General features: G+C 31.3%; 1 protein-coding gene across 1 annotated transcript; it reads left to right on the forward strand.

Moving 5' to 3' along the window:
- The first annotated feature begins 15,005 nt into the window (after nt 1-15,005).
- LOC149541495 (2-alkenal reductase (NADP(+)-dependent)-like) lies at nt 15,006-18,562 on the forward strand. The gene is made up of 6 exons (XM_089796740.1): nt 15,006-15,262; nt 15,377-15,551; nt 15,676-15,842; nt 17,413-17,495; nt 17,785-17,911; nt 17,990-18,562. Exons 1-6 carry the CDS (start codon nt 15,032-15,034, stop codon nt 18,245-18,247), a joined length of 1,041 nt encoding a protein of 346 aa, XP_089652866.1. The 5' UTR covers nt 15,006-15,031; the 3' UTR covers nt 18,248-18,562.
- The last annotated feature ends 543 nt before the right edge of the window (nt 18,563-19,105 follow it).

The following is a 19,105-nucleotide window of genomic DNA, read 5'->3' on the forward strand; positions in this document are numbered from 1 at the left end:
TGTGGGAAGATCTTTGCTAAGTAATACACTAATTTTGTTTTGCAGCTCCATGATCTGCAGATACAAAACATGTTCACGAGTACGACTCAGCAAGTCTTTGGTTGAAACAAAAAGAGTTGTTCCTTGTGTTAGGCCTTATTTTCTATAATATATGACCTCTTCTATGCTAGAAATTGGCATTCATTCTCAAAGTATGAGGAAAAGTTGCTTTTTCCCTTAAAATGGTAGACAGAGGATATAACTTCTAAAATTCAAGAAGTGTGAGATACTCATCCTCTAATCATATGAGCAACATGAGTCATGTATTTTTAGATACCTCTTGATGCTTCTTGGAAGCTCATTCCACATAATTTCCATGAGCTAGAGGGTTCTCTAAAGTCCAATTGAATATGAGAATTATTCTTAAAAGATACTGTGTTCTCTTAGGACTTTGGAGCTTTAAGTGGTATATGTTTCCAGCCTTGTAGGATAGAAAGGTCTTCTAATGAGCCTATTCAACATAATTGCTTTCTATTGTGACATTTTCAGGATTTTAATTAAATTGACATTTCACGTTATTTTTCGGCATGCTATAATGTTGTACATTATACCCGACAGAATGAAAACTTCTCTACTATTTTCTTCATGTAAATAAAGCCAAGACAATTTGTGTATTGTTCATCAGTATAGATTTTATCTTGTGAAACATCTGCATAACATCATGAATTTAATTTTGCTTTCTTGTAATGTCTTCCAAAGGCTACCAATAATAGGCTACCAATAATAGAAACCATTAACCTTTTTTTGTCAATTGGCCCTTTTAGCATTTAGAGGGCTGAAGACTCTATTATTGATGAAGTTTAATATTCTAATCACTTGTTCACCTTTGCTCATCCCTAAGAACCCTAACGTTGGCATGATACCCTCAAACTATCTAGCATAGTTGGCTTGATTGCATAGTAATAGATTTGTAGGTTATTCTAGTAGTTGATTTTATTATTTTGAAGCAAACTTTTTCTAAGCTTCATCTAGATTGATCTAGTAAGATGCATACATGTGTATAGAATGAATGTTGTAAGTATGGATAAGTTTGTAATTATACACGGGGATAGTAGATGCAAATTAGATAGGGATACTCAACTTTGTTATAATAGATATTCTTTTTGAAAATTTTGGAATTTGAATTGTCTAGAGTTTAGAAATGATAGGGGTAAACCTTGGATTTCATCTAAGGGTTATTATTGGAGGGCCTTTTTGTGTCCATTGATTAGATCTTGATAGTTTTGTGTTCTATTTTTTGACTCATCAAATTTGTTTGCCTTGATTTGGATTACTGGTATTTATGAATATCTTAGGAGGTTGTTATAAGCACTAGTTTGAAAACTCAAGTTAGGGAACAAAGCAAATGAGAAATGTCTAGTCCAAAAAAAGGCAAACATTGTATAGGGCATATAAATATATTCAAAACAAGGCAAGAAAGAAAGCAATCAAAGCGCAAATTACAATGACTAATGATTTTGTAGAAATGGGGTGGATTATTAAGAGTATGATGAGATCAAATGTCAATCTATAAAAAAAAACTTCAACTCACCTTTGTAACACTGGGAAGGAGACTCTTCAACATTATCAACTATTATTTAATCCTTTCACGCCGCCTTCTTTTTGAAATCTCTTTCAATGGATCAACTTTGAAGCATTCACAAGCTCTCCTCTGCTACAATCAACCACCAAAGAACCCAAGATGTCAAACCCTATTGGTGTTGACGCTATAAAACCCTTTTGGCGCATACTCCTGGCCACAAAATGCAGTGTAGAAAATGGTTCAGTGCACGAGCTATCTTCTGGGTCGTGTAACAATAAGATTAGGGCGGCAAACAACACTTTTTTCAATTTTTACATAGTGTGATCCCGTGTTCCCGTGTTGGTCAAAATTTTGACCAACACAGGATCACATTTAACAAAAGTCATCATAATTCGACCAAATTGACCCCAATTTATCAGATGGTCAAAATTTTTGGTCGAAAATTTGGGTCAAATGTACTAGTGTAATCAAGGAATTGATCTTTCAATAAGATAAGGTAGATAATATTTATATATTAATGAAGATAGGACATCATTAAAGGGATAAATATGTTGACGAATTGGGATTAATGTGAGTGAGATCTTTCTAAAAAGACATTTTTATTTTTGGCAATGATGTTTGGATACCTAAGCAATGGAGGTTGAAGGGATCTCAAAGGAGGAAGAACCTTAATCCCTTTCTTTTATGCCTGCCGATTGACTTTTATCTTGGCTATGTACTTTGAAATTATTTTTTTCAAATAAATAAATATTTCTTATGTTCATATGTATTTGTTGTACCTCTTCTTCTTTTTTGTTAATGATAGTGCTTAGTCCTCTTATCTCCTTTTAAACTATATGGTTTTAAAAAAAAAAGACAAATTCTAGCTTTGGGATCTTAATATATTACGAACTAATAGACTAATAAAGTAGACCAAGAGTTGTTTGGTGGTTTCATTGTGTTATTTTAGGACTGAACTAGATGAAGGGATTTTTAATGGGCAATAGAATGTGGGAAGAGAATTCTAATTCATATATTGTATCTCTCTTGTATATCTTTCAAAATATAGGCAAAAATGAGGGACGTCTACCCAACTCTGTCCTCTTAGTACCTCTTGAGTTAGGTTGTAGGTTTTTACTATTTTAATCAGTGACTTTGACCACTTTCTTATAAAAAAAAACAAAACAAAAAAAAATTCTCTTAGATTTTTTTAATACCATTGTTAGTAACAACCTTTATTGTGTTACCTATTTATTCTTTTATATTCTTAAGAATCACTAGACTAATTAAGAGTTGTTACGTTTTCTAACATATTTCATATCAAATCTTGAATTCAAAGTACAAAGATACTATACTTTGGCCTTTTTTCCCCAAACGATTCATAAGACTAGTAAAATTACATATTTGCAATTGCATGAAAGTGTGTTGCAAAACAAATTGTTGAGTTTAATAACCATGACCAAAATTTTAAATATTTGTGGTGCTTACCATTATAATTTTAGATAAAATAAGAACTCATTTTAAGGTGATAAAATATTCAAAAGTAGGTATTATTTATTAGTTGTGAGCACATTTTAAAGATGAAGTAAATTTGATGATAGTATGTAGTATTTAAGATTTTTTTTTTGTAAATAGTGAATAATAGTGTATACTATACTTTGTATTTGTTTCTCTTATACATAATTCGATAAATAAAATTTACAATAGAAAAAGGAATTCAAGTTATACAAGATTTATGGGATACCTCCACCTTCTAATGGAATTCATGACCTCTTTTTAGACCAAAATTACACTTTACTTCCTTTGATAAACACCCAATTATTGAAATCTACTAGCTTCATGAACTTGCACTTTATACTATGTTATCCATAGAATGTCATGGAGTGGTCCTAGAATAGAGTGTCCTACTTTTTAGCCAATTTTGACATTGAGATCACGATTCTTCTTTTTTTTTTTCTTTTTTTCTTTTTTTTTTAAATTCACTTTCAAACACCTAGTGTCACAAAACTATAAGTATTTGAAGATGATATAAACTAGTGTCTTTTAGAATTTTCTTTCTAGTTTCTAAATATTTTAATTAAAATTGATTATACATTTTTTTACTTCTCCTTCAAAAATTGGTTGGTGTGAAAAACCAACATTTTCTATGAGTAATTATCACTTGGATAAGCATAGTTGTTTTCTTTAAAAGATAATTCTTTTGAGGTTAGATTTGTAACATCAATATCTAGAGGATGGAATCAGTTTCATTTATTTTGGTTCAACATTTCATAGTTTATTAAGTTTTATAGTGACAATACCTATAATTTAGACATAGGTTCCTTTAGATCGCTCTAAATTGATCGATATATATCAAGATTCATTTTTATTTTTATTTTATAGAAAGGTAACACATATAGTATTTTCCAACATAATCTTTTTTTTTTTTTTAAATTCTAATTTGCTATTTGTTCTAAAGTGTTAAAGAGATGGATTGTTGAATGGCCAAACAAGATATTTTTAATTAAAGTAAGATTTGAAAGTGCATTTGAACTCAGTATCTATTAAAATTATAGTATTTAGAACGTGTGTTCTAAGTAGTATCATCTAAAAAAATTAGAAGATCATCCTATTTGATCCTTCTTTTAGGCCTTGAAAGGCCATCTTTTTGAAGGCTTTCTATAGGTGCAAAGGAGATTGGATTATAGGCATGACTGAGACTTTGAGAGATTATACCAAAGAGATTTTGATTAAGAGGCTTTTATCTAACCATTTTAAAATTAACTCTCCTAAATGGGACCTATTAGGGCTCAGACCATCATATTTTCTTTTTAAAATGTGATTTAAGCAAAAACTAGGATGTTCAAAAAAGTGGGACACATTATTGTGGGACCACCCCAATGTGCTAACTTTTTGATTGTGGGACCACCCCAATGTGCTAACTTTTTGAATGGTTAGAGATGGCATAATACTCATAAAAATTTAGTCCTTTCCCATTTGGACCATCTATAAAAAAAACTTCTCACACTTATCACTATCTCACATTGTCTCAATAGGAAGTGGCATTGCACCAAGTTCCTTGTTTTAAGTGGAAAAAATATCAACTACCAAATACAAAAGTCCAAAAAAAATGACCAACCTTAAATCTTAGTGTTCATTTTCCTTCATATTAAGCTACCTATTGGTAATTTCCTTAAGTTTGTTTCCCCTTTTCTTACATGTCAATTTTGTGCATACATAGAATCCATGAAACATTCTTGTTGGTTTCATTCCCATACTTGTAAATTTCACCTCTTTTATGCATTATTCCCTCAACTTTGATCTTGAAAACAAATATTGTTTGTGCCCCTCCATCCCTAGACATTATATCCCACACCTATAACCAAGGATTATCAATTATTTTTCTAAGATTCGCTATCTAGTTTCCTTTTTATATTCCATTATTCCCCTTAAATTAGGAACTCAAAATATTTGTGCTAACATGCCTCTCCATATTGTCAAATCTCAAATAGCCTTGTCTAGTGTTTTATGTAATAATGAAAGATGTCACCCTCTTCTACAATTGCATACAATTGCTGAGGACATGAAAGTACACTGCAACATTGGCAATCACTTGCTTTCTTATTGATAGCTAGACTAAATAATGAATGACTTGAAACTTCTACACTTTGAGCTACTTTCTATGGAATAAATTTTTTCTCTCATATACAACTTCTTTATGTCATTACAACTAAATTATTTCGGTTTTTTTTAACTTTAATTTTAGTTTGGCAAAATCATAGGATATCCCCTAGAACTCTTTGTCCAATTAGTATCATATGCCCTCTAAGGCACATTTTTAAAGTTGCAATTCATGTATTGTTGGGTGTTTTAATTATCAAATTGTTTGACGTTAAAGGTCTAAGTTCTTGATTTGTATTTTCATAAGTTCTCAAAGTTAGTTTTTAATGTTTCTTTCAATTTTTGGTTTTATGCCCTCCATTTCATGTTTTCATTTTTATTTAAATAATAAACCTTGAGTCCCAAATCACAAAGTGTGGGCATATAAGAAATTTTAGTGGTGACTGCAATTTAGATTATAGTTAAAACTTTTAGTCCCAACTACATTTTGTATTATAGTCAGGATTTTAAGTCCTTATTGTAGTTTGCATTGTAGTAAAGAAATTTAGTCTTGACTATACAACATTGTTTTTCCATTGTTCACATCTAGTGTAATCATGACTTTTAGACCCAATTAAAACAATGAACTTACTCTTTCCTTTTGTGCACTTACAAATCACCTCCCAAGACTGTAGTTACAACTTGGTTTGCATTAATCAATTTTCCCCTTCCTTGTATCTTTTTAGGATTGTTCTCTGTCATCTTGTAAATTGTGTCTAGTTCTTCTCTAACTTTTGAGACCCTTAGAATTTACTATTGTAACTTAATTTCATATATTCTCATCCATACAATGAGAATTGAAGACTTCAAGCATGATCCATCTTGTAGCAAGATGAAGACCTCTTTAACATGGGATGATGTTAATAAAGTTATCTCATCTAATGCTTATGGTTTTTTCATTATGCATTATGTAATTCAATCTTGACAGATTTAATGAAAAGTTGTAAATTGTAATTTCGAGTTATCACTTTACAAGTCCTTTGGAATCATCTTCAACCAACAAAAACATACTATGGTGCAAAGGTTGGCTACGAGTTTCTTCCACTTAGAATAAAATGCTTTCAATGGTATTATCTTCTCCTTGTAAGGATATTTTGAGAAGCTCATATTGAAAATCTTCCTCTAGTTATGTTGCAAGGAATTTAAAAAGTGTCTCTCTCACCACCAACCATCAAAAAACCCAATAGTAAGGACCTTTGAATTTGAACAAAGTGATCTATTGAATCTCTTATAGGAGAAGGAAACATACATATCTAGTGACTTATATATCTAGCCAGTACATTATAAAGAGCCTACTAAGCTAAAATTTGAGAATGTGTATGATACCTTGCAGAATAAAAATTAGAAGCTTGATGAAGGCATCTTTCACAAGGTTCATGCAAATGACGAAAATCGAGTCTTGAAGTTGAGATGTGAAAATATGGATACATAAAAAGGTATTAGTCAAGTTAAAAAGAATGCATTTTTGTTTCAAGGTAATAAACTTGAACATATTGTGCATGAACTACCCAAGAATTTGATGACTTCAGACCTTTTTAAAAACATCATAGAAGATTTTTTCAAATCTTGATTAAAAATTTCTTAAATATGTATTTCATTAACAACATATTTAAGCAACTAATTTAGCCATGTTTTCACTTGAATCATAGTAGGCAACTCATTTCAAAATGAATGAAGTTATGGTTGACATGTGAGTTAGCAAGAAGAGTTTTGAGTCTATCCTTTCAAAGGAGTGAGATACAATTGGGAATGGAGCTAAAAGGAATTTTCATTTGAGTAGGGATGGTATGGATTCATGTATTCACTTTGGAGAAGTAGAACATTTCATCCATATAAGGATCTGTGTGACTTTGTTCATCTCTTCCAATAAATGATGTATCAATTCATGACACCATTATTTGTACTCCCTCTACCTAGTTCTCAATGATTGTGCAAGGCATTTGAAGATACTGAAGAAGGGAAACTAATTTGGCGAGATAGTGAATGATTTCATCTAAGAAGGTTAATAATGTTTGTTATTCTAGGATAGATAAAAAATTTCTTTATAGGATTGATTATGTGAGTAGATTATTTGTGTAGTTGCACAAACTTGAGTCTTTTTTTCAATAGGTTATTTTAATCAATTATATGATCCATGTTGCATTTGTATATTTTAATTTATGCTTGAAAAAATCATATGATAAACCCTGAAAAAAATGTCTAATTTTTTATCCTATGCTTTCAAAGACACACATTTTGAGATGCAGTCATGTATTCTTGAGTATTTTGATCATCAAGTCATTTGACATCAAATGTCTAAGTTCTTGATTTCTATTTTAATATGTTTTCAAAGTTGATTTTTAAGGTTTCTTACAACTTCAAGTTTTATACCCTTTATTGCCAATAAGTTTACATTGTACTTTACAATATGAGTCTTGAGTCCTGAATTGATAAGTGTGGACAAATAAGCATTAGAGATAGAACTTTCTCAACTACAATTTGTATCACAATCAAGAAATTTAACCTTGACTACAACTTGTGTCGAGGTAAGAACTTTCAATCTCCACTAGAGTTTGTATTTTAATAAGAACTTTTAGTCCCAATTGTAGTTTGTGTTACATTAATATATTTTAATCCTGATTGTACTTTATATTAAAATAAAAAAAATTAGCCATGATTATATAGTCAATATTATAGTTGGAATTTTTAGTCCCAACTATAGTTTGTATTGCATTTGAAACGTTTATTCCTAGATGCAGTTTGTATTGTAGTTAAAACTTTTACTTTTGACTACAAAATATTTTTTACACTATTTCCATGCATCAAAACTATAATTCCCAATTGCAAAATGACTTCCCATTTATTATACATACTTCTAGTTAGGAATTTAAAAAATGGTTACAACAATGAACTTATGTATTTCTTTTGTGCATTTGCAAATTGGTTCTCAAGACTAACTATAACATGGTCTACCTTAGTCACTTTTCTTGTTTTGTGTGACTTTTCAAGATTGTTCTCTATTATCTTGTAAATTATGTTTAGTTTTTTTACAACTTTGGAAAGCCTCACAATTCATCACAATAACTCTATTTCAGATTTTTTTTTCTCCCATGCTTGGTACGATTAAAAGCCTCTCAGAGTGCACCCTCTTGTAGTAGCATGATGACCTCTTTGATAAGGGGTGATGTTAATAAAGTCATATTGTTAGACACTCAGTTTATTTTCATCATGCATTATGTTATTTAGTCTCGTCATATTCCATAAAATTTTGCAAATATGATTTCAATCAATCACTTACATATTGAATTATAATAGGATTGTAATGTTGAATTCAAGTCAATAGTTAATTAGGATTCTCCAACCTTCTTCTCTTAGTCTCTCTTCTATAAATATGAGAGGAATCATTGTAAATTTCTCATCTTTTGGAAATGTAAAAAGCCTCTTTAAATTTGGAGAATACTCTAAAACTTTTATTTTAGATGTTAATGAAATTACAATTAATAAAAGATGCAAGTTGCTTTTGATCTTTGTGTTGGAACAAGTTGTAATGAGATCAAATTATCTAGAGTTGATTATGAGTTTTGTGGTATTATCTAAAATGATTTAAACTTTAAACTCAATATTGTATACTTTTAGTTGCTAATTGTGTTTAAATTTAGTTTTTTATGCCAAGCTAATAAATAACTTATAGGACCTTTGTATTGCTTTTATCTTCTATGTCTTTGTGCTTAAGGTGTAGTCCAGATGAAGTTTGGAGATTCTTTGAGCTTCTTGGTCATTAACTCTACCAAATTGTACTTGGAAGTTCATTGTAAAAAAGGGTCATCTATCCTAAGCGAAGAGGTTAAGATGAAAGAACAACTATTTCTAAAAAAGAGAATATGGTGAAAGTAACATCCCATTGATTATCTTAGTGTACATAATCTTATATCCTAGTTATGTGTTAGTTGTTTTTAGTAGCAATAAAAAGGGGAAGCCTTCCCTTATAAATAGAAGAGACTGCATCTCAAGTGATGTGGTGTAAATTGTCATTTTTCAATTGATTCAATAATTGTCACTTGTAAACTTTTCACCTAACACCATGTGTTGTTTTCTTAACAATTATAAAACAAACTTAATTATGTTGTGAGAATCACTTCTCTAGTTCTTTACAATTTTATTAATACTTTGCTTAAATGTTAATTAAAATAATAATAAATAGAGATTTTATCAAATTTATACAATAATAAATATTGCAAATTTAACCAACTCTATAGAACATAATTTAAAAATAAATAAAAAGATTTTGTACTCATATACAAAAGACATATTAATAATGTAAGAACTTTATTTATTAAAAGAATATGCCTTTGCAACAATTTAATTATGAAAAAATAGAATAAAGTAGAAAACTAAAAAATCTACACAACGTAACAATAGATAAATTTTTTCTATAAATATATTTGGTGCCTCCTCCACCTTTGCCATAAAAAAATTAAAAATAGATACAAATATATTTTATAGAAGAATATAAAAATATATATAGATCATTATTAGTCCATGCCTTAATGTTTTCATAGACACCCCCAATTGCAGTTAATTTCTGAAACAAAAAATCTCATACTAGAAACTTTTAAAACTCAATTTTAAAATTGAATTATGATAAACTTATTTCCTTTTCTGATTGATCGTAAACAATTTTCCTGTCATTAAATCTTTTTTCAAGGATATAAATAATTTTTTGAAATTTAAAAATCACAGAAAAATAACGGATAAATATGCAATGAATACTTGTAAGAGTCGAATCTTTTGACAAATATTGGTTTGCTGAAGCGAGAGGCCGTTAAAAGAATTCTATATTGAGACGTAACCGATCAATATACATCGGATTTCATGCCTAAATCTGTGCACGTTATTGATAACTGCCTTGCCTGTGCCCACTAAAAATTAAAATTTAGTCCTTACATACAAAGTGCCATATATCTATTAAAAACTTGTATAAGACTCATTAAGCAGGGGTCTTATAGCAGGGGCTACTGTTCTATATTTTAGGTGGAAGAAGTCTGAGGAGAATGTTTTTTGGAGCGTTGGAGGATAATTAGAATCTTTTCTTCCAAAATAGGAGCCCCTCCTTTTCAGCTGCCTAAAAAGGAGGGGCTCCTATTTTGGAGGAAATGATTCCAAATTATCTAAAATTTTAGAAACAAAAAATTTATTTTTATTTTTAAAAAAATATTTAATCAATTACACATTGCTCAAATTGAAGAGTTAAGAATGAAATACACTTAAAATTCCATGGGACCCTAGCCTAACTATTATGTTTGAGTAGGCTAGACCATGGCATTGACTTGTGTACAATTAGTCAATAGTTGTGTTGTAATGTTAAGAAATGGTTGTGTTGTAATGTTAAGAAATGCATTCAAAATTTAAACATTGCTCAAATTAAACAATTCATTTTGAAGTGGAAACAATCATAATCATGAATCGTGGAACTCTGTTGCAATTAATCATAATCATGCTAGTAGAAAATGAATTGTTTTATTTGAACAATGTTTAAATTTTAAGTACATTTCCTAACATTACAAGACACAATTCCAAATACCAACAAAGCACTGTAAGACATATCATTATGTACAAATATTTTTAATTATTAATATTTATTTTTAATTAAATATTTATAAAAAATAAAATAAAAATTGTTTTTTGATCGATAAAATGGCCAAGGCCATTATGATATATAGATAAAATTAAATAGTTACAATAGCGTTCCTCCATTCAAACGGGCACTGGTAGGAAAGAACGGGGAAAGAAAACCTCCAGTCTAGCCCGGGACCTCAGTCCTATATTATTACACATGCAAAGGGGCATACCCCAGTTAGAATATCCTGATTAAAATTCTCATTTGGTACTAATTTACATTGAAAAAACTGTACACTGCTTTGTAAATCCAGCAGCTCCTTTTAGAGAGCTTCCCGTATTCTTTAATCTAGGCGAGATGATCAGAAGCTTGCATCCTTGTTTGATTACCTTGCCATTGAAGAGGTTAGTAGTATTGCTTAAATAATCTCCCAACATAACTATCTAGTGCTAAATCAAATAATATGAAAAAAGGAGGCCTTAAACAGACAATAATGCTGTCTAGTCAGTGATGGATATAAACTCTAAAAAGCTCCCGCAAAACAAAAAGGACCAAAAGGAGAAAGAGGGAACAAAAAACAAACAGAGGCCAAACTGATCCTGAGATCGAACCTCAACCACACTAAAAACAAAGGAAGAAAAAACAACAAAAAGAGAAAGACAAGAACCAAACCAAGGAGACATAGATCGGGTCATGGAAACCAAGGCCAGACCAAACCAGAGCAGAGAGAAAAAGAGACCAAAAAAGAGAAAAAAAAAGGAACTGGCTAAAACAAACAACAAAGAAACACAACTCCAAAAACCAAGAGCACACTAAACCTCTCAGAGAAGGGAAAGGAGGGAAAGCAAGGAAAAAAATTGACCTACTCCATACTAGGACAATTTGAACTTAGAATAACCCGAAGCAGCAACTCGACCACCACTCAGGAAAACCAACAAAAGAGAAGGCAACAACACCAAGCACAAAACAAAGAAAAAAGAAAATCTATACTAAGGCTAGCAAACAAAAGGAAGAAGAGAAACCAGAGGATAGAAGACAAAGAAAACCAAGGAGATAATACCAAGATAGCTTGAAGAGAGAAACACAGAGAGGGAAGAAGATGGAAAGCTATTAAGCTCAAAAAGGACTAAAATATCTCTCCAGACCCCTACTATCAAGAGAAGCACAACCACACTTTAAAGCCAGCAACGAAAAGAACCCATGCTAAAATGTCATGCAGAAGCTTAACAGAAGAAACTCGACAGACGTTACTCCTGACCCAGCATCTAGCGGCTTTTAAGGAAAAAGAGAGATGACCAGAGGACTAACCCGAGAATCCAAACTCAACATAGAATTCTAATCGAGATTAGGAGTGCAGATGGACATCCCTCTCCTTAAAATAGAGACTTGATTCAATGAGGGGATCCATACAATCCGTGTATTTCAAAAAAGAGAACCTTCTGAATTACATTTGAAGCACTAAGGAAACTCTAGCATTAATACCATAACATTACATAAGAGAATAAGTATGGGCTATCGAGCTAAAGACTACAAAATTATCAGAAAAAAAAAGGAGTGTTTTCATCCCTATTGGGGACCATATACAAATTGAGAGGAACTTAACTTAAACAATATGTACAAAGACCAGTTAGCGAACAAATCAATGGAATGAAAACTAACTACTTAAGCAAAGAGGGAAAACAGGAACAGAGGACAAATGCCAAATTCTTATCAACACATTTTCAAAGCAAAGAAGATAAGCAACCCTTATACAGAAAGGGATCTAAATTAAGAGATCAGAGCCTACCTAATCATTGCTCGAGAATAATAAATCAAACTACTGTCATTTAGAGAATGCAAAGGATGAATACTTAGATAAAGCTAGACCTCCATAGCCCTGAATTATGATTATCCTAATAGGTAGCCATATATTATATAAAAACTTAGAGTTTCTTAAACACAAAGCTAAGAGAGTGAGGTTATGATATAACATCCGTACATATGTATCAAACTAAGTTATAACACTAGAGAGTCAATAGCATACTAACAAGATTGCTTGCTCTGTGTGGAAACCTTACTAATATGATACTAATCCTAAGCGAGGATCATATTTCAACCGGACCTCTGCCTTCCTTCCACTAGACTGTGATAACATCCTCGATGTCGCTTAACTGTTCCACCTGGTAATTCGGCGAGATTTCAAACTCGAATCTCCTTCTGCTCGATCTTTTTGCATTTGGTGTGCTGAAATCTAAATCATTTAGATTCTCGAATGTCACCCCAGGTTGGATGTAGGCTTTGAAGAGCTGGAGATAGTTAATTAGCCATTCCATATTTTCTTTTGGAATGATGTCCCTCCAGTGCAGAAGAAAATTCAAACTGGCCTCCATCTTTGTCCACTCATGGTAAAATATACAGTGCTCTCGTATGAACAGAGATTGGTGGCGGGGAGCTATGTCAAGATCCGGATGGCCCAGTGGAAGATTCATATATTTATAAATTTTTATTCCTAATTAATTATTATTAAATTTTTAATTAAAAATAATTAATTATATCTCAATCTTACATAATAATTTAATTATAATAATTAATAATTATTATATTATTTCACATTAAAATTTAATTATTTCAAGTACTAGCGTGAGAATTTTTATACACATCTAACAAGGTGCTAACCTATCAACTTGCGCTATCAACCTAACATAAAAGTAAAACTATATATTTTTGGATCATGTTATTATTAAATGTAGACCTTGGAGTTTGTCCCTAATGCTTCTTTAAAATGGGGATCTATAAAGAAGGGAATGTCACAATGAAAAATATACTTCTTTATGTTCTTATTTGGATTGATGTTTTCTTTGTAGTAAGGACTATATAAAAAATTATTGTACTAAAGGAATATAAATAATTTAAGAGACTAGAAAGGGACACAACAAATGATTGAGATACTATTAAAGAATAATCTTTCAATGAGCACAAGTATTGAAAGGAGGAAATATATGAGGATATGACATTTTTTAAAATGATGAGAGAGAATAAGCTAATTGTTGAGATATTCTTATTTTGTTAGAAGATCCAAAGAAAATTCTACTAACATATTCTTGTTTTGTTAGAAGATCCAAAGAAAATTCTATTGAGAGACTTCTTGAAAGTAATTTTCTTAAGAGATAACTACTATTCAATAGTGGGGAATATTAGTATTCATGATTTTTTTAAAATGCATATGGTTTGACTGTGCATGGTTGGAAAGCTAAGGTAGATCCATTGAACCTTTGTAGAACCCATTTTATGATTATTAGTTAAAAGTATCGAAAAAACAATTCAAGCAATCCACCAACTTAAGTGTGTGCCAACCATCCATAAAAGTGGAATTATCCTTTTGTTGGAAAATTCTAGATCATACAATTTCTCTCTTTTGTCTTCCTCTTTAAATGTTAAAAATATTAATTAGCATGGTCTCAAACAAAAATTTAAAAAAATGGTTATGGTTTTAATGTGAATAAAGTGGTCCTATTTTTGCTATTTTCATCATTATAGAGCAATGATCTCCAATGCCTTTTCATTTTATTTTATTTTTTCACATTTTTAAAATTTGGATAGATTAAGATATCTTTTTCCTTTGTCAAAATCAATTATTAATAAAATTGAGAAAATATATTGTTACAATTCTTATGAAGTTAAATTATTGAACAAATTCAAATATATTACAAGTTGAATTTGCTTACCAACTCAAACCTTCTTGATAATATACTTTATAAAGTAGGTAGACTAAAGATTCTTTTCACTATGATAAATTATCAACATAGATATCATTTGTTGGTTGTGAGTATATTATGAAAATAAGATACCTTTGATGATCATACCTATAATGTATTTATAATTGATTGTAAAGAATGAAGAATCCTGTACTTTATAATTATTTTTCTTAAACAAAATATATATAACATAATAATAACTTGAAACCTAACATATTAATCAATTTATATATATGATTAAAATAACCTATATAACATTTCTATTATATAACATAGAATCTTAATGTTATGATTTAATGTATTTTCCCATATGATTGAAGTTTGACTGGATCATGATTGTGAATCTCCAACGAACCAGCCAAGTTAGCCGTGCCAACTACAGATAGATTTGAAATCTACTTCTTTTTATAAATGTGAAATCAACTACGTGGCAAAATCCAGACCTCGCGGTTTATCCGTGCTTGTTTTAAAACCCTGTTTTAATGTGAGGAAGAATATGAATTAAGGGACTGGTGAAAAAGAATGGAGAAAATGGTGAGGAACAAACAAGTTGTCTTGGTATCTTACGCCAATGAAGGGCCTGTAACAGAGGATCATGTGAAGATCAGAGAAACCCAATTGAATTTGAATGGTTGTAAGGAAGGAGAAGTTGTTGTGCAAAATTTGTGGGCTTCGGTGGATCCATATCTCAGATGGCGTATGAAGGAAGACACAAACAGGGGACTCTATTTTGATAACTTCAAATTAGGCCAGGTTTGTTTTCCAGAGTTTCTTAGCCTTGTCTGATTGGGTTTTTTTTCTGAGTTCTATGCATTTATTATGATCCTTAAAAGGTTAATTCGGCATAAGTTAATGTGCATTGTGCAGCCCATCGCTAATCTTATGGTTGGGAAAGTAGTTGTTTCTGCGCATGCCGGATTTGAAGTGGGTGATTTAGTAACTGGGTTGTATGATATTTCGGAGTACAGCATTGTTGGAGGATCAATGTTGATAAAACTTGAGCCCAATTTGGCTCAACCTTCTGATTATTTGGGGCCTCTGGGTATTGTTCATTTTCTTCCAAACTCAGATCTTTGGGGTTTTTTTGACATACTGTGATATGTTACATATTTTGTGAGGATTTTTTTTGGTTTATGGGATTGAAGGATTTGTGTGGATTGAACCAGGAATGGTAGGAATGACCGCTTGGGGTGGTTTACTGTTGCTTGGAGAGCCTAAAGCTGGAGAGGAAGTGTTTGTTTCAGCTGCAGCAGGAGCAGTTGGTCTTTTGGTGGGGCAGTTGGCTAAGATCAAAGGCTGCCGCATTGTTGGCAGTGCTGGTACTGACCAAAAGGTAATTGATCTTCTCCAATTTTTTTCTCAAATGCTTTTCTGAGGTTGCATGACATTGATAATTCTTCTTGCAATGTATCTAGAGTTTTTGAAACATTGTTTGTTCTCTTCTAGGATTTCATATAAACAAGAAGATACATAGAGTGATTTTGAATGTTCTATAGAACCAGTCTAGAGCTATTTCATGGTTGTGGTTTGAAATTTTATGTTATGATCGAAGCAAATGGGTTTAAGTGCTATGTCATTTATGAATTTTTTTTTGCTTAAGAATCAGTCGGCCCTCTTAAGGGGCTTGTGAGATTTTATTGTACTGGTTATATCAGACAGATAGGCTTTTATGATTTGGTAAGGAGGGCTCTCACTGGGACTGAAGGCTTATTGGGAGGAATGATGTAGGAGGATGGGGTACAAAGTGGCTTAAATGCATGGCTTGATAGTAATGAACAATCCAGGAATTCTTTTGGTTGATTCTTAAAAGTTAGATTCTGATCTCTGCTGTGGTGGTGAGGTTACAAGGCCTCTGTATACTGTGCTGAGATACTTGATAGTGGTAGGGTGAGTGTTGCCAGGGTTTTTGAGTGTTTAGCTAACTACATGTCTCAAGAGTTGGTTAGTCTGGAGGTAGATGTTTAGATGTTGTAACTGTGAGGAATGGTGAAGGAGATCAAGAGAGATTAGAGAGGTGAAGATCAAAATGATGTATCTTAGACAATCAATTGGGGTTCGAGGTTGAGGGTAATAGTCTCCTTCAGGGTTTAAGAGATGGAGCATCTTTTAGTCTGTGCCTACATGTACTACATGGATAAATTAATTTAGCACAGTATAAATGCTTCTCAGATTGATTGGGTACTAATTTTTCTCCTTGTCTCTCTTGCATCTTGATGATGGATCATAGATTGTGATCAGAAAGATTGATAGAAAATAAGTACGCAATTTATTCTAGAAATATTTGTACTATAGATTAAAAAATCCCAGAAATTTTCTAAAATATTGCAGAAAAATTCGTAAAATATCTGTGATAACTTGATGTTTTATTGCAATAAGTGGGAAACTGATCCCCCAATGGCTGACAGAGTCACATACACAACTCCCTTTAAAAAAGAGAAAACATAATTTTCTTGGTTGGAAAAAAAATTTGGAGAGGAGAGAAAGTGTACACTATTTTGATATGATATTTTGAAATATGATTTGAGACTATATTGATAAATTGTGAAAATCTAATAGATTTTAATTTAATACTTAAACAATATTTTGATGAAAGCTTTAAATAAACTTGTAGAAGTACAATATTTTGATCAATATCTGAAAACAAGAGTGAATTTTTTTCCTTCCTAATGAAATCTATTAAACTACATACTATTAGAATACAAACTTTTAATAACCCCAACTTAGTAAAGAGTTCATCACCCTCAAAGCATACAGCTGAATTTGTACAATTTTATTCTTGTGCTCACGATTAGGGTTGGATATAAAAGGTGCTTTTTTGTTTCAACTTCGGCTCTTTTACATTTTATTTAGGTTCTCTTTATCTTTATACATCACTCAAACCCTTGGCTTTGTTCTTTCAACAGGTTAAGATGCTGAAAGAAGAATTTGGATTTGATGATGCCTTCAATTACAAGTCTGAGACAGACTTGGATGCAGCACTGTCCAAGTAAGTTTTTCCTTAATACTATTCTTTGAAATCAAATGATTTTTTTTGCATATGGTGTACTTTAATATAGGTTATATATTTGTTAGAGCCTTGTTTAAGCCTGCTGATAAAGAAAATGAGAGACATGGGATGAGAAACAAAGTTTGCAATATGTATAAATATCCCTCCATTGGTTTAAGAACCCTTCAAATGCATTGCACTAGATTACTGAATGGTAATGAAGCATGTAATGTAGCCTTCTTTCATTGAAGGATAATTTAATGCTGGATGATTTTTGAGTCCTGAGCAGGTACTTCCCAAAGGGAATAGACATTTACTTTGAAAATGTGGGAGGCAAAATGTTGGAGGCTGTTCTCAATCACATCAACATGAATGCTAGGATTCCTGTATGTGGAATGATTTCTCAATATAACCAGGTAAGCCAAATTTATATATCTGTGAGTTTTGGAGTTCAAAACACTTTATGGGTGAATCTGATGGTTTGCCCATTGCAGGAATGGGATAAATGTTATGGAGTGAGAAACCTTATGAATCTGGTAGGAAAATGTGCAAAAATGCAAGGGTTTCTTTCTGGGACGTTTCTTAATCGGAGGGAGGAATTTGTGAAGGAGATGGGAGGGTACATGCAACAAGGTAAAATCAAATTCAAGGAAGATGTGAAACAGGGAATAGAGAGTTTCTTAGAAGCATTCAATTCTCTGTTCAGTGGGGGAAATACAGGGAAAGTTCTGGTTCAGATTGCACACAGCTGATAAGCATTAGTAAGTCAAAGTTTTTCCTCTTTTGGAAATGTGTCTACAACGCTCTGGAAAGCTTATGATCGCACTGAAACTCCTTATAATAATAAAAAGAGCATTCTTTATCAGCCAAGCTATCGGAAAAATATGTTAATGGCGGAAACGCCTGAGGTTCTTGTATGTTGGTGATATATCAGTTCTAGATGAAATAAAACTAGGGAGTATTTACAGTTTGCATGTATACTTGCAAAACAAACAGTTTGTAATGTAGACGTCAGATGAGCGGCTATTCTAGAAATCTAAAATCTATAATAATGTTTTTTAAGCAAACCCATAAGGTGAACTGGGCCCATCTTATTTTGTTTAATATGAATCTTGTTCTTCTTAAATATATCTTTGGGCTTTTCTTGAAATCTGAAATATAATTTTTGTTCTTAGATTTGTTTTTTTCTTCTTAAATATAAATTTTTAACCATACTCATTAGGTTAATTGGGCCCGTTTTGTTTTGTTTAATTTGAAAGTGTTTTTTTTTTTCATAAAGAAGTCATCTGACATTTTAATTTTTAATGAATAAAATAGTTAATTTAGTAACCTGCCTTCAATTGTGATAATAAATCAGGGCACTTCTTTGATCTTCATATTTTGTTATGTTTTTTGAAGTTTGTTTTAAAAATACTATTATCAGTTAGAACGAATGTTTAATGAATAATTATTGTAAATAAGTTAGCTGATTTATATGTTTGTAGTTTTGTATGAGTTCATTAGATAGGGAAAATTATTTATGAATTATTTAGTAATATTTTTGGATTTTATTAGTATTATTGTATTATATTTTTTTAAAGATTATTAGATGTATTTTTTTAAAGATCAAA

Source organism: Cupressus sempervirens, chromosome 8, assembly GCF_028749045.1.
Source record: "Cupressus sempervirens isolate cs-2001-9-10 chromosome 8, ASM2874904v1, whole genome shotgun sequence".
NCBI classification, from domain to species: domain Eukaryota; kingdom Viridiplantae; phylum Streptophyta; class Pinopsida; order Cupressales; family Cupressaceae; genus Cupressus; species Cupressus sempervirens.

What these genes read in the sequence shown, in the direction of transcription:
- LOC149541495 (XM_089796740.1), top strand. Translation starts at nt 15,032, where the DNA reads ATGGAGAAAATGGTGAGGAACAAACAAGTTGTCTTGGTATCTTACGCC. An exon ending in ATAACTTCAAATTAGGCCAG is followed by an intron (nt 15,263 to 15,376) that starts GTTTGTTTTCCA and finishes TGCATTGTGCAG; the next exon opens with CCCATCGCTAATCTTATGGT. An exon ending in TGATTTCTCAATATAACCAG is followed by an intron (nt 17,912 to 17,989) that starts GTAAGCCAAATT and finishes TGCCCATTGCAG; the next exon opens with GAATGGGATAAATGTTATGG.